Raw genomic sequence first — 17586 nt, 5'->3', positions numbered from 1 at the left:
ATTCACAGTAGTGATATAGTGGATATTGTAATCACTTGCGGCTTGTGTTTAATCAATGATAGGAATAACATTTTCAGTTCGGTAAAATTGCAGAGCAGTAATATGTTACAGCTGAAGCTTGTACGAATAATGTTTCTTCTTTTTCTTATCTCAACGGAGAAACGAGTTAGACATATAGAGATAGAAGCATATGTAAGCTAAATAATTCTGGCACAGCACACAGTACATATGCTAGACTTGACTTTTACAGATTATATGGCTTCCAATCATAAGAAAGCTGCTTTACATAAAAACGCAAGTGTCAACTTGAGATCTCATTTTAGTGTATTGGCTTCACTGCAAGCCAATCAACCACGGCATCAAGATAAACTGGAACTTGTAAATAAATTAGAAACTCAATAAAATTAATCAATAATCATAGTAACTTCCTCTTCAAACAGTATATCAATTATAACTTGTTTGGACTGACCATATCCGATTACCTATCCCAGGAGGCAGTTTCAGCAGGAATAAAAACTTTAACAATTATAATGGTCCACTCATGCCTCTATAAAAATTGAAAATAAAAATTGCAAATAATTTTTTAAAATTTATGGCAAATCTGATTAAGCATACATATCTATATATTTGAAGTCGTGTTTGAAAATGAACCTGGAAATCTCTAATACCGACCTAAGACAATGAAATCGTCATTGTCTAGAACTTCAACATCTTTATCTCCAACAAAAAATTCACGGCCAATAGCTTTAACAATATTACAGAACTCAATCCTCTTGTCCAATGGAAGCGGTGCATAAGGCAACCTAAATATAGGTCTTATTACACCAAGTTGTGCGAGAGCTGTATTAAGACCAATAGGATTGGGCTCACAGAAGAGCCAATCCATCAATGGTAGTAACTTTTTGTTCAAAGTCTCATCTCTTCCGTTGAACATTAAATCATGTATCAAACCTGGAACCAAGTTACTTGTAACAGAAATTACACCTTTGGCTCCACAGTCCCACCTTGCATCATGGCACTGATCATCATTGCCACTCCAAACAGCAATGCCAGTCTCTGTATAGCCTTTCACACGGTCATTCCCTACACATTCTTTAATACCTGCAAAATTTGGACTATCAGCAAGCCCATGTATTACAACAGGAGGAATATCCTGTCCTGTCCTGCCAGGGACATTATATATGATAGTTGGACCCATACAAAGCACACTCTTGAAATGTAGAACTAACCCTTCAACTGATGTTTTTCCATAGTAAGGATTTATATGGAGAGCAGCATGCATTCCTACTGCGAATCCTTGCTCTGTTGCATGGATCGCCTCTCCTGTTGAATTGCTTCCTGTATTTCCTATCACTTTAATTGCCTCACCAAAACAATTGACAGTGTGTCCAATAAGCATAATATGTTCATCCCAGCTCATCAGTTGTCCTTCACCAGTTGTTCCCCCAACAATGACACCCTCCACCCCGTCTTGAATTTGCTTATGTATCAGAGAATCATAAGCTTGAAGATCAAATCGTCCATCTGGTAAATATGGAGTTTTGATTGCTGTAATCAAACTTAGCTTCTTTATTTCATCAACAGGAGTGCTGCAGAAGCCAACAAAAAAATAAATAAAGGCTCCAATAGCTGCAAAAAAAACCTGAGAAAATCAATTTCCAGACAGATGCAAAGAATCATTATTGATTGCTAAAACAAGCAAAACACACCCTCACATCTCCTAGCATTTCTTTTGTCACTCAAATATTACAGCACAAAGATATTTTTATTGCTAAAAATTTCTTAGTTACTGGTTGCTCTCCCAGATGCCCCGGCTCTAATTGTGTTCGGATGCTAGTGCTTATTCTGATGCTCGTGGATGCTCACAGGGAGCATTACAACTTCCTGTGAATGTGCATGGATGCGCATCCAGCACATCCACAGGGAGTCGTAACGCTCCCTGTGGGCATCCCCATGCATGTGGACGCATCCAGGGGCCAGAACAGTAAAAAATGCCAAAAGTTGACTTCGACTTTTAAAAAATAACTTAAAACATGTGGTAAAAGATACCTAGGCAGAATGTCTGTAATTAAAAACGAGACCAAGAGAACAGTCGTATGGAGAACTGATGAGGAAAACATTTGACACTACATGAACCATATCCCAATGTTGCTAAGACAAGAACAGAGATTTACAATGCAGTAGAACTCTCCAAAAAGATTTAGGAGTTTCTTAAGAGCTGACGTAGTTCATTTTGCTAGAATGAATCTCAACACAATATTAATAATAGCAGACTTTGAAAGCTAATGAGAGATTCATTAGTCTTGTTGAGATACATTTCAGAATTAATTTTATTGATCCCTTTTGGACTCATTTCCAAAAAATCCAGTCTCGTGAACATAGACCTATATGATATGGCCTATTTGAATATTTGTGAATTATCAATTGGCATCTATCTTGATCAATGATGAAGTGTCATACTATCAAATGATTTAATTCTGTATATTTCTTGCATTTTATTTTTGGTATATATATATATATATACACACACACACATACATATTCCAAAATTAACAAATTCACACATTCGCACACCCAATTCTTGTACCCGCATCAGAGCATCTGCACACCCGATTCTCACACCCACCTTAGGCTAAAATTAGTGGCGAGCACAAGGCTACAAGCAATATACTTGTCCAAATCCAAATTCGGAATTGTTATGTCTATGTTTGACAATTCATGTAGCTTCAAGGAAGCAAAAACTTAGCATCCTTCTAAATAAATAGAAGCATATACTTGCAACCTCTTGCAATCAAAATTCAATTCCAAGTCTACATCTTTATTAGAAACCAGCATCCTCGCACTCTTTCGCAGCTTTATAATACACTTATTATAAATGCAAATCTTTTATTGATTTTATCTCCAATCTCAACAAAGTTGCAAGTTCTCCAGCTAAGTGAATTTGGGGGACACACACCAGTTGCAAGTTCTCCAGCTAAGTGCAACTGGTTGGCCACAAAAAAATGAGTAGTAGGTCTACGTGAATTTGAATTGTACCTCCAGTTATATAAGCAAGTTGAGAACACATGGGGTTCAATGTGAAGTAGGGATGGTGCTCCAAGTGTACCAACCTGTATGCTTTTATTTATAGCTCGCTAAAATTTCTTTTCAATATGAGAAGGCTGTCACATGATGCAACTTATGAGAGTGTCATCACAGCTGCTTCTTGTTCAAACAAGCCGAGTAATGATGTTGATGCTTTCGATAAAGATCATGTGAAGATTATTGTGTGTCTTTGCATTGATTTGACATTTAACTTTGAAGTTGAATTATCATTTATCCTTACCACCTAAGTTACAAAAATTGCCAAATTTTATCCATCAAGTTCAAAATTCAATGAACTTCAAAGAAATTCTAAAAAGTGCACCTCCTACAGTTTTCTCATTCCCACCAATGAACTCAATTATCGATGGAGCAAGACTTTCCTCTTGAATCAAGGGCCACACTACCTAGATACTTGTGATTGATATGGTTTTGGCTACCACCTCCAAGAGAAGACAGTCAAGGAATCTATCATAAAACAGACTATGATCACAAGACCGGTCAAATATCAAGGATGATTTTTTTTTTTTAATAACCCCGATAATTGATCAAATAGGATTTTAGACTAAAGGAAAGTGAGGACTTTTAATGTTCAGATTTAAAAATTTTACGGTTTTTTAACAATGAAATTTAGATTTCAATTTTTTTATTTTCAAAATGTTTTGAAGTCTATTTTCGTATTTTTTTCAAACATTTTAATTAGACTTTTGATTATTTATATATAAGTAATATGTACGTTAAGTCTTTAAAGTTTTAAACATATTTATATTATAATGCATTCAAATGTGACACAATATTGTTTTATTTTTGATATTTATGTATTTATAGCTTATATTTTTTAAATTAAATTTATATAAGGCAAATTCAATCACAAACGTTTTTTCAATGTTTTTCCGTTACCAAACTTCATTCAAAATTTATTATTGCCGAACACAATCTTGAGCTCAAACTTTGTGAGATAACTTGTCATTGTTACCTGCATTTATTTATTTTTTGGCATATTATGTGTGTGCAGCCATTCAGAACCCACAAAAAAACATTATTATCCTGGCAAATCCAAATGTAAACCCTAACCAAACCACCAACAAAAACTTACACAATAGAAAGCACATTCAATGACAGCTTATAATTCAATGATGATGCCATACAGAAATTAATATACTGACCTATTTTTCAGTTCAATGCTTCGCATGGGAAGATGCATGTCTTGCATAACAGCTGCTCTTGGATGTTGCCACCTCGTCCTCTCCCTGTGGTCACTCAAAACCTTTTAAAAGCAGTAACAAATTAAAGAAAATAAAGAGCACATACATTTCTACAAAATCAAAAGTTAATACACAAATACATAGAAGTCTAGAAAACAATATCTACATATTTAAGGCCCAAAAAGGTAGCAGGCAATGCAAAAAGCCCAAGTTGTCCAGCATAATTGCATATCAAGGATTCTAACTGCACACTAAATTGAGTGAGCTTTAGGGATTATTCAAATACATGGATAGCATTTGAAGCAGTCTTATCAATTATGAAAAAGAAATAACTCTCTTCTGTAATGCTAAAAGCTGAAGGGATATTCTTTTAGGTACCGACCTAGCCTGCATACCAAGATCTGGTAATTAGAATTCTATCTGTGTGAGCAGAAACTTTGTGCCATGCCTATGAATTATCATTAACTTATATGTCTTAGACTCTTAAAAGTTTCAATCTTATCAAAAAACTCAGGAGCAAATTGGGCCTTGAGAGTTCATTTATCCCATTGAAGATAAGTCTCATCTCTCTGTTGGCCCAAGTTTCAGGAACGTTAGTGACAACAAATTAAATGAATACAGCTGATGATTTCCCACAAAAATTTACTCAGTAATGGATAAGGACAAGAAATAAGACACCAGAAAAATACAATCGAAAAATGCAATACTTTTATGTTCCAAGGCATATCACTTTACCAAGATCTTCAAAATTGCTTGTGTATGTGTCAGCAATCTTCTTTTTTTCATATAAGGTTTCAATGTTTAATACTTCTGAAAGGGTTTGGCTTTGTCCTAGGTTGAACAGAATCAGAAGATGACCACAGAAGGATTTCCACACTTACAGAACTAGGCCATGATAAGACACAAAATTCCTCATTTCCTAAGTAACAAAGGGGGAATGTCATGCAACCCAAAGAATGTCCCTCTCCACGTATGTTGCTAGTATCCACTTACTATATAAGAAGAAAATAATTGCAGTGGAGGGACATTATTATAGTCCTGCCATGACTATCATTTTAACTTTTTACAAAGATCTATGTAATACAAAAGTGCTATTTCCAAGTGCACCAAGTACCTACAAAGAGAGGTAAAACTATTTTTTTACAAAGAGACAAGACAACTTTCAAACATAAAACTTGGAAACATGAATAATCTATTGCTTCTTTGGGCCACACTAGCCACGAGGTTGGTGATTCCAGGCTTCCTCTTGTAGTGGCTGGTAAGGATTGAGGCTCACTTGTTGCTGGTTGACCTGTCGTAGTTTGGACCTCTGTTTCCCACGTTTCTGTAGCTCTCTCCTACAAATGGACAGCACTAGTACTGAATCAAAAGTTCCACCTATTTATAAATGATCTCAATGATTCAACACCAGGTAATGTCTGAAGGGAGCAAACAGTAAATGTCCTATGGGACATTTTATGATTTTTAGATGATCACAACGAACCATCAATGTTAGTATTCATGTCACTGATTATTTCCTGCTGCTTGTCCACCACAACTAGCTACCTCAAAAACTGATTTCTATATAAGGGTAATCAATTCTGGTTTCTCATATGTTTTCCCCGGGCACAAATTGCACCAGCAATATCATGCAGAATTAAAAGTTGATTTAGATCGTCTTTAAGGGATTTTCTACTGGTTTCGGTTTCGGGTTCCATTTGGGTTCGTGGGAAAGGCTATGTGTGTGTGTGTGGGTGTGTGGGTGTGTGTGTCTACACAAATAAATAAGAGAAATAATATTTAAGACTAGGCTTGAGTGCCCAATGTGGTTTCCAGTTATTCAATATATATTTCAATATGGTGTGATATTTTACATCAGTTTTGTGATGGATTTGGATTAATTAAGTTGTTATTGATATTTAGTGTCACATTTTATTTTATTGATGGTGATATTTAGTGTCACATATTTTATTTTATTGATGGTGGGCTTGAATATATATATATATATATGAGCTGTACGATTTAATTTTAAATTATATCAAAGTGTAGTTCAATAATGATACTGTTACACCATTTTGGCTGATTGTATCTTATATTATTTTGGTATGACAAGCTAATAGTCTGTACAAGCAAGGAAAGATAACAGCAATTCTACTTGAAAATAATAAAAGATGCAATCAGCCAAAATGGTATAACAGAACCATTAGTAAACTGCAATTTGATATAGTTTAATATTAATTTTTAAATGGTACAACACACACACACACACACACACACATGCTGTACCATAATAAAATAATAGAAAAATATAGTATTTTGTGTTTTAACATATTTTTTGGCCTCATGGGTAGCAGGTCCACGCGGGGTCCTTAGTGGTCCTCCCAGATCCCTGCGGATCCACACAATGGACTGTGGATTCTCGGGGGTCCAACCACAGTCCATGATGCAGACCTACCCCGAACCCAGCACAGATGCGGACCTAAGGAGGGCCCAGAACCAGACCCAGCTGGCAGGGTCGAAAGCCTGCAACCTGAATTGTCTACATCAATGGTAGCTTATTTTATAAACCAACCATGACAATGAGAAGATTGCACAATATAGTGTGCATGATGTGTATGGCTAGGTCAAACAAAAGGTGCAAGTACAATTCATTTTGAAAAATGAAATTATGGAGACAAGAAAAGTCCCAAATTTGGAAGAGAGATATTTAATAAAAGGAGTGGTATGCTATGCACTGAGGGAAATTGAACATTTTATGAATAATGTGGATTGCTGGTATCTTTGCCTATGTCTGATTTTGTATAAATGAATGAGGGATGCCAAGGTTATTACATTTATAGAGATAATCTTAATGTATCTACTACTACCAGTAAATCAGCAAGTATTACTAGACATGAAGGTGTCTAACAAGGCTGGATAGCATTTACTGGGAAAGAAAGAATACCAAAAGATCAAATAAAAGAGCACAATACAATTAAACAAAACATTTTAGAAGCATATATTTCATGGCTTCTATAAGCATAGGAAAGGCAAACATTGGCCTTAAAACCAATCAGGAATAATTAAGTTTTAATCGAATGAAATTTTAATCAACAGAGATTATATATCTTCTGATATGTAGTAAAATAAATAGGTGGTTGTGACACACGCGGGCTTCCAACACACAGGTTGAAAGGGCAGAGAACTGCGACATCAAAAGACAAGGCAAGATGGTTGACAAACAACCTTCCAAATGATAACTCGGATAGGTAGTGTTGATGTAAGTTTTGTTCCACTACAACATGCAGAATCAAAAACTTAATGTTTCAAGGAGAAACACCAAATACTCAATCCTCACTTGATGTAAGGTCATCTCTCATGCTAAGCTTGCAAAGTGAGATCATGAAATGACTTCAAGGTTCCTTCTTAATTGTTGACTTCACTCAGTTTTATGAAGTGATATGTTGGTTATCATGGAGGGAATTACACTATTCATTTGGTGGATATCAACTCTTGCACTTCTAAAGGTTTAGCTTCACAATGTGCAATGAAAGTAAAGTTTGATTTTCCAACTTTCCACTTCAACTTAGACTTTAAATTCTACTACTACTTCTACTATGAATGCAAGGAATCATGGATGACTTGGATTCTACTAGGTGTAATCTTACCATCGGCTCCACCCACCTAGTGCAAGCTTCTAAGAAATACACATGATTTTCACATCAATGTACTCTCTCCAATCTCATCATCTGGATGCAAACCAAAGATTGAACATCAATTGAAGTGTTTTCATCGGCTTACCACGAAGAGCATCCTTACCATTGGCAAGAGGCTAGTGGCCCGAATTTGTTCGAGCCAAACAAGTAAACATCCTCAAAAACTTCCATTCAACTAAACTAATTCAACATGAAAATAAATCTAATCCAAGTGAAGATTGAGAAAAAGCATTCAATACTACAAAACAATATTAAGTAATCCACCATGAAGAACCAACAATGAATTATCCATTACTTTGAATGCATCAAAGCAACAATTTGATCAAGTCTCTCCCTTAGCTAGCCTGTTCTAATCTCCTAGCCCTCTACTTCCTCCGATCTCTTCTAATCTCTAAACTAATGAATTACAAATGAGAAGCCTTGGCCTTTTATAGTAACTCAATTACAATGAAGGGCCAAGATCAATCTGAAGATCAAGGGTCGAGATTTCTTCCCACAAACCCTAATTAAGGCTGCAAAATTTGCAACCAATCACATGAAGGCACCAATTCATGGGCCAATAAGAAAATTATAATAATTTTGATAGCCAATGAGAAAATAGGACACGTGGTACGTTGTGATTAAGTGTGCCTGAAACTGAAATTTTCTGATTGGAGAAGGCAACCAATTGCCACCTCATCATCCTTATGTTGTGCTTGGAGTCTTGGCATGTAATGTATCCCCAACATTTGTGATTTTCTCCATCCTTCAAAATCTCCTCATGGAATTGATTTGAACCACTTACACCTTCGTGAACCCATGAAATTGATCTTTCTTGATTCTCCTTGAGCATGTCCTTATGTAACAAGGTCCTCTGTGCTTTCCGAAATTTCCTCCTGATTTCAATCTAAATTTGTAGGGAGCTTGAACATGAATACTTTCTTCTCTCTTGAATTCTTGGGCTTGAGCGATCTTGTAGCATCCACTTGAGGTCTTGAGGCCTTGATCATCACAATACTCTAGTTTTCTAAGATGTTCCGAGAATAAATTTCAGTTCTGCCCTTCTCCTTCTCGAATTCACCTTGCAAAACAAAGGAGAAAACAATTATGTTTGTGGAAAATCAGAAAATAAAATCACACCAAAAATAAACAAAAGTCTTCCCAATTTAAAACCAATCATTATGCAAAGTAGAGGCAAATTTTAATCTTGTCGCAATTCAAAACCATTTATTATTATTATTATTATTTATTTATTTTTCCTTGAATTTTCATCACTTTCTCTCTCATTCTTTTTATTCTTTTTTTGTGAGGAGAGGTATGATGCTTTTGGCAATTAACAAAGAATGATAGTTGGGTGGTGAAATTTCCAAAGATGTGAAACTTTCTCAAGACCCAAGACATGGTATCCTTAAAATTTCCTCATGTGAGCAATCCTTGGTGATTCCTTGTTCTATTCTTGTTCATGGTGTTGCCCTCATGCCACTAATCAGTCTTTTAATTCCTTAGAGGATGGAAAAAGTTGGGAAACTCAATGTGGGGAAATTTCCGAAGATGTGATATTTCCCCAAGAGGGAAATCACTTGGAAAATTATCAATTTCTTCCCCCCGTTTTAATATTGCACTACTTAATTTGCCACTGAATAAAGGCCTCCTAAAGCATTTGCACTTCCTTTTGCCCAAAGGGTGAGTCCCAGGATCTTTGGGGAAAATGAGGTAGGGAAATTTCTGAAGATGCAAAATTTCCCTTCGAGGGGAAATTCCAAAGATGCAAAATTCCCCCATTAGGGAAAATTTTGAAGATGCAAAATTTTTGAGGAAAATATTAGAAGATGCATAATTTCCCTAGGAGGGAACATTTCGAAGACACAAAATTTTCCCAAGTGGAAAATTTTCAAAGATACGAAATTTACCCAAGAGGGAAAATTCCAAAGATGCAAAATATCCCCAAGACTTGATACTCTCACAAACTTCATCAAACACGCAATCCTTCTCTCCCAAACTAAAATTCCACTCTTCCATTGGACTTCAGCTACAAAAATTCCTCTCACGTCATTATGTTAATTTGGTATCAATAAAATTCCACTTTTTCTTCCAATAAAATTAACCTTTTTTAATATTCTATTATACAAAGAAACTATAAAAATTACCTACAATCTCAAGCCAACTCACAACTACTGAATAGTTTTTAGAAAAAAATTAATTAACAAAATATAATAATTAGATTCTAAATGAGGTGTTTAAAAAAGGTAAACAAAGAAAAACAAAAAATATTCTCATTTTGAAAGGCTCTTATCATCCTTGGCAAGAGACATTTTTTTATGCCAATATTATTGGGGCCAAGAAAAAGTGGCATCAAAATGCCTGCACAACCCTGAGACCAAAATTTGCTCAAACTCACCCCAAACATGGAGACTTGAAAAAATTTTGCCAACGAAAACCACACAATAGATAGAAAGGGAAATGAACGTTAACTAAGGAGAGTGATGAAAATAGTTCGCATCAGTTCAGTAGAAATGCATACAAAAAAAACTAACAAGTTAACCTAGCGACCAAGAGAGAAATCCATATAGGTTTTTAGATTTTTGGCATTGACTACCAATGTAAATATGAAAAATAACAACCATAGGCAAACTAATCAAAAGATCAGGTCAGAAATGTCGGTTCAAGAGACTCTTATAAATATAACATTTATTTTTTTTATCAATTGTTTGGGCTATTGTACAGAATTTTATCAAATGCTACACTTATATTTTGAAACTAACCAGATGAAAATGCCTATTTATGCTTTTCAATTGCAAAACAAAAAGTTTCATAAAAGTTCTAGACTGCATGAAGAAATCTGACCACATTTAAGTGTATGTGCTATGGATCAACCTGTGGTGGAAATATCCCTTGATGGATTCAACTGGCTATATAAGATAGACTCCATTTACAGCCTCAAAATTGACTTTAAGCAACTTAGTGGATCAAAATATAGCGCTTTATTGTTTCTGTGGATGCCACAGTACAGATCATTAAAAAGAAGTCGTGTGTAGATAGGAAAACACTTCCAACTTTCAAGGACATGTATAGTCCATAAAAATGCTAAAATGGCAAGTTATCACCACTAAGATGCAAGAACAGTGTGGAGAGCTACCAGCAATAAAATTAAAATAATTGGCTCAACTAATGTAGAGGAAGAATATAAACCTTGTGAAAAGTTTTCTGATCCATCATCATCACTTTGCTGTCTGAAGTCTCATCTTATTGCTGAATAGACTACTAGCTGCATTCTCGTAAGGATAGCTTGACCTGAAGTGGGGGAAATAACACCAATGGTGGTTTCCAATCAACCTTACCATTTGAGGAAAGCATTTAGACTTTGAGACAATTCAGCCAATTCGAGGAATTACATTTATTTTGCACTTATAGTTACAGTGTGAATGTCATGAGCCATGTAAATTAAAAGTCTTGGCCTTATACTCTGTATATGCTGTTACACAATTAGAATACCAAATGGGTTATGTGCATCAAAATACTTGCTTCATGTGTAGACCAACATTGACTAATCATAACATTAAAATTAAAATTAAAATAGTATCCCACTCATCCTATGGATCAGCTGGATAGATAATTTTACCCAACCCTATGTTGCAAGTTAGAAGTTACAGCCTTCAAGATAAAGAAAGATCTTAAAGAGACTGGGCAGTATGGTTCAAAATGGAGCAAATCAAATTCTTAGTTTTATTCTGGAGTCTTACTCTGCAACTACCTCCTCTATCTTTTATAAGCATATATGTTCTTTTGTGTATGAATGAACCCTGTATTCAAAGACTAAATCATTACAAGGTATGGTTTAATGCAATCAGATTTCCACAATCCATGATTTATAATGCTAAGTTTCTGGACTAGATTGTGTAGAGATTTTTCATCAACATTTCGAATCACACTACGCGATCCATCATCAGGATGAGAGAGCAAGAGGTGTCAAACAATGTAAGATGCAGATTTGGCACAGGGTCACTTAATAAAGGAGACCAGGAAGAGAGGGACTGCACATGCCACAATGCAAGACAAATGAAGTAAAATAAAATAAAGACAAAAAACAAACAAACATGGGGGAGAGACTAAACCAACCAAGACACAAAGTGAAAGCACCAAGAAAGATAACAAAGATAATAATGCCATGACAATAAAAATGTATGTATATGGTATGTGTTTGTAACTTTGTATGTATATAAACAAGTATCTAATACATATAAAACAAGTATATACCTGCAAATCTCTCATATGTGTGTGTGTGTGTGTGTGTGTGTGTGTGTGTGTGTGATATATATAACAGGTATATACATGCAAAACTAATACAAACACATATCAACAAATAAAATATATACAAACATATGTATGTGTATATATATATATGGTATGTGTTTGTATGTATATAAACAAGTATCTAATACATATAAAACAAGTATATACCTGCAAATCTCTCATATATATGTGTGTGTGTGTGTGTGTAATATATATAACAGGTATATACATGCAAAACTAATACAAACACATATCAACAAATAAAATATATACAAACATATGTATGTGTATATGTGTGTGTGTGTGTGTGTGTGTGTGTGTGTGTGTGTGTGTGTAAGTATATATTCTATATCCTATATACTAAAAAATATACACTACCAATTTATAAGTACACATTATAAGTGACTATATATATATATATATATATATATATATATATAGTGTTCACTTATACACAACTAGACGAATATAAACCCCCAAACGCATCTAACGTATGTAAATAAATAAATATATATATAAAATAAATAAATAAATAAAAATTATATATATATATATATATGAAACAAAAAGCATGAGAATGCTAAAAAATATATATGAAATAAACTTTCATATATATATATATATATATATATAAGAAACAAAAAACAAGAGAATGCTAAAAATATATATGATATATACTACCATATATGTAACAAGTATATATTGTATATATGTACAAGTATATTCATTATAGTGAATCTCAAGATGGAACATCTGAACAAAATATAAATATAAATATATATATGAAAAAGAAAAAAATACAAACAGGTAGGCACACAAAAATAGCCACAAGTAAGCAAAAAAGAATATGAATGCGCATAGGAGCACAAATATAACCATAAGTATGTTTGCGCGCGCGCGTGTGTGTGTGTGTATAGAGTAAATAAATAAGTAAATAAAGAGGCAAACAAAATTAGGATAGAAACAAAAAGCAAGGAAGAACTCCAACAAAAGAATGACGGACGAAAGAGCAGCACACAAGGCGAGCAAGCAAGGAGGAGGGTGCAATTTACCCAACTAAGAAGACCCAAACGCCAGAGGAGGAGGAGAGCAGCAACAAGGACCTAAAGAAGACCAAAGAAAAGGGGAAGGGAATCAAACCACCCATGAAGAGACGAAAACAAATAAGATAGGAAAGAATGAGGAGGAGAGAGGAAGAATCATCAAAAACGCAAAAGAAGTGGCCAACCTGGGGGAAGGGGGTGGGGCACCTGAGGAGAGGAGAGGAGGAGAGAGGACAAGAACCGAGGAGAGGGGGAGCAACCCAGCAAGAAGGTACGGATAGAGGAAGAGATTAACCAACACAATGAGGGTGTTTCTCCCTAGAAGTCAACATGGGAAGCCACGAGGGGTTGAGAAGCCATCCATCATCACGATTGAGGTTGATGGGGTGGTTATTAATTTCAACGGCTTCTTTAAGCTTCCTCTTGAAATAGTTGTCGTCGTAGGAGATGATTTGCATGTTCTCCAAACATATGTGATGTTTGGTCGAGAAAGAATGTTTAGCAAGCGCCGATTTGTAAACCCTATCGTGCCTAATATCTGCCACATGCTCCTTGATACGGGTGTGGAAGGAGCGGCCCGTTTCACCAATATAGGGTGTGCCACAAGAGCAGACCACTTTGTAGACCCTTGAGTTGGAATACAAATCTGTGGGGTCTTTGATTGGTGGGACACGATTCTTGAGCTTGAAGAGGGGCTTGAAAGCAACACGCAAACCATTTTTAGACAGGATCTTAGCAATTTTATGGGAAATGCCTTCCACGAAAGGGAGGGAGGCGTGCAAAGCATGAGGGGGGGGAGGAAGAGAAGGGGTCGAGGAGGCAAGGTGGAGGGACCTAGCTTGGTTGAGGGACCTAGAAATTTTCCTGGGAGAATAACCATTAAGCCTAAAGACCTGGCGAAGGTGGTTGAGCTCAAGGTTTAGATGATCATCATCACAAATCCTGTGGGCTCTTAGAGCCAGGGTCTTAAGAGTGCCAGTTTTCTGGCTAGGATGGTGGTGGGAGGATGGGTGAATGTATAGGTCGGTGTGGGTGGCCTTTCTAAACACACAACGGCCAAGGGAGCCATCCGGTTTCTTGATGAGCAAAACATCAAGGAAAGGCAATTGGTTGTTAGACTCTAACTCTCTAGTGAAAGAAATACAGGGAGTCAAGTTGTTGATGTGCTGGTGGAACTCTTCTAGTTTGTCCAGGCCATGAGGCCAAACAAACGTTAGTATCATCTACATATCTTTTCCACCACTTAAGTTGAAGAGGGAACGAACAAAGGGCCACCTCTTCAAAATGCTCCATATAAAGGTTGGCGATGACAGGGGAGAGAGGGGAGCCCATGGCCACACCATCAACTTGCTCGTAGATGACCCCTTGGAAGGAGAAAAAGGTTGACCTGAGACAAAGCTCAACCAAACTGGCAATCTCCACATTGGTCTTGTGCTTCACGATTTTAAGGTATGGTTTGTAAATGAAAAGGGAAAACTATATAATGTCTGTGAAAGGGCAAAGCACGTCAATGATACTCAGTCATCAACTTACAACAGCATGTAGGAATGCTATAAAATTTCTAACAAACAAATAAGTGTAGCCAAAACTAATCTCTAGAGAGAGCTTAACAATGGGACTAAGCCTAGACAACTCATGGAAGAAAAAAGGCTTTATATCTCACTCTGAAAACGGATATAAATGTCTCTCTACCATAACAACGAGAATATGTCTATACTAAGACATTCATATGCATTAAAGCCTTTATATTGGTGTAATGGTCAATTATACCTATGATACCAATGCATGCTAGTTTTGCCCAAATGCTAGTGCGGATGCGTGGGGATGTGTGGATGTTTGTGGAAGCGCTGGGGAGGTGGGAAGGAAGCATGGCTTCTGCCTATGGGTTCTCACAGGATGCTTGGGAAAGCATCCGTCACGCATCCAGCTGAATCAATGGAGCATCCAAGATTTTTAGGCGGCAAGTCACTTAAGTGACACAATATAACATGTGTTATTTTGGTTTTATTATTATATTGTCTCCTTTTTGCCCCAAAACCCTAAAACGGCCCTAATATGGACCATTCATTACTCATTCCTCTTGTTTTGTTTGCAGTTGGGCTCTCTTCTCATTTGCTCTCCATCTTGGCATTTTGAAAAGGTCATTATTCTTCAAGAGGATCATTCGTAGGGTGTCTAAGTATCTAAGGTAAGCATTTGATCCATTTCATGAGCTTTTTTAGTGATTTTTTTTTACGTGTTCATGAATTTTTCAAGTTTTGGAAGACAATTTGTCCGAGGGTTTTCATTTTATTTTTTTAAGAAATGAAAGAACACAGTTAGCTATCTTTTTTTAGTATTTTTGTATCGTACATTTGCACTTCTATGTTTCATGTTCATAATTTATTTAAATAATTCAAAAAAAAAAAATCCTATTAGATTCATAGTTTCTATTGTGCAAGAATGGCCACTACAGGTGGTCAAAGTTCAGCAACAGTGCAAGCTAAACGAAGTGATAACTTCAATATTGATGTGGCATCTCCATTATGGAGACACACCACAAGATTATCACAAGTTTCAAGTGGGTCATACATTTGGAATGCAATGTATGTTATAATGGTAAAACATTCAACAACTCATATTCTCGAGTCAAAAGCTCATTTTATGGGCCCTACAGGTAAAGAAATAGTATTGAGCAAGGGAAGCAAAGATGGAAAAAGGATGAGCAATGCATGGTTAGCCAGATTTATAAAAGAGCAAGAAGTTGTTGATCGTTTAGTGAACAAATTAAAAACAAGTTTCTACAAACCTTCATCCACAAAGAGCAAAGGGAATGTGCCCATCGATCATGTTGCATCCTCCAAACATCCATTCTTGGAAGTGGGAGAGGAAGATGAAGGAGTAGAAGTTATCACTCGCAAAAGAGATCCATTAGATCAAGCATTCAAAATGGAGGCAAGAGAGATTGTTGATAAAGCAATTGCACGCTGCCTTTATACTAATGGTCTTCCTTTCAATTTGGTAAGAGCGCCATATTGGAAGGAAATGGTTGCAGCCATCCCTAGAGCACCAGTTGATTACATTAGCCCTCGATATGAAAAGGTACGTACTACTCTTTTGCCAAAAGAAAAGATTTCTATAGACAAAGCTCTTCAACCAATTAGGACATCTTGGAAAACTTTCGGCATTACTATTGTGTTTGATGGATGGAAAGACACAAGAAACCAACCATTGATAAATGTGATTGTATTGTCTCCCAAAGGGACAATGTTTTTGAGGGCTATTGATTGTGAAGGACAAGTTAATGATTCGCAATTCACTTCTAGAATTCTTATCGAGGCAATAGAGATGGTAGGCAGTGAGAATGTGGTCCAAGTGGTCACAGATAATGTCAAGAATTGCAGGGGTGCAAGTGTTTTGGTTGAGTCTCAATACAACCATATTTTTTCGACACCATGCACGTACACTCTCTCAACTTGGTCATGCAACAAATTGGCACCCAAATAGATTGGGTGAAGCATATATACCAAGAGGGAGAGGAGATACAAATGTTTGTGACAAACCACCACATGTCACAATCTATATTCAGGTCATTCTCCAAGCTGGAGTTGTTGAAGGTAAATTTATAATTGTAATTACTTAGTTTTATTTAATTATTTATTTTGAATAAGTTTTATATTCATGTTCAATTATCAAATTATTTTTTGTTTATAACTTTGCTTTATATTTGCTGTCCTATTGTCAACTTGCTTAGGTTGCTGAGACTAGATTTGCATCTCATACTGTTGATGTGAAACGAATCCTCAAGAAGCGATCAGCATTGAGCGAAATGGTTATTTGTAACCAATGGGCTGTATGGAAGGCTTCAAATTCAGAGAGAGCCTTGAAGGTTAGGGGTATGGTCTTCGATGAGCATTGGTGGGCTCGTGTGCAATTTGTATTGGATTTCACCTAGCCTGTCATGACTATGCTACACTTTACCGATATAGATGCACTTTGCTTGGGGGATGTGTACGATGGCATGGACACCATGGTAGGAAAAGTAAAGCTTTTCTATATAAGCACATGAGACCAACCCACAAAATGTGAAGCTTTGTGCAAAAAGGTGGAGGAAACCATTCATCATAGTTGAGAGAAGATGACTACCCCATTGCACCTCCTATATGCCTTATCTCCAAGGTACTAGGAAATACTTGCTATGCCGGATAGAATTGTGCCATATGCGGATGAAGAAGTTGCTACTGTGTGCCACACTGCATTTGCAAGACTCTTCCCAGATGATGAAATGCACAAAAAGGTGAGGCTAGAATTTGGCTTATTTGCTTCAGGATTAAC

General features: G+C 36.1%; 1 protein-coding gene across 3 annotated transcripts in view; it reads right to left on the bottom strand.

Annotated features, from left to right (window-relative positions):
* Positions 1-556: 556 nt before the first annotated feature.
* Positions 557-17586, bottom strand: part of LOC149540373 (4-hydroxy-tetrahydrodipicolinate synthase 2, chloroplastic-like) — a 43465-nt gene continuing 26435 nt past the window's right edge. For 2 of the 3 annotated variants that reach the window (XM_089801465.1, XM_089801464.1), the window contains exons 5-6: positions 4248-4331; positions 557-1589 (exon numbers count right to left, since the gene is read on the bottom strand). In XM_089801465.1, coding sequence (XP_089657591.1) covers positions 662-1589; positions 4248-4331 — 1012 coding nt within the window. In that variant the 3' untranslated portion in view covers positions 557-661. Of the gene's footprint in view, positions 1590-4247; positions 4349-17586 lie in introns of all 3 variants that reach the window. The other variant, XM_089801466.1, reaches the window with a different exon arrangement.

Source organism: Cupressus sempervirens, chromosome 9 (assembly GCF_028749045.1).
Source record: "Cupressus sempervirens isolate cs-2001-9-10 chromosome 9, ASM2874904v1, whole genome shotgun sequence".
Taxonomy (NCBI): domain Eukaryota; kingdom Viridiplantae; phylum Streptophyta; class Pinopsida; order Cupressales; family Cupressaceae; genus Cupressus; species Cupressus sempervirens.
This window is presented reverse-complemented; position numbering and strand designations above follow the sequence as displayed.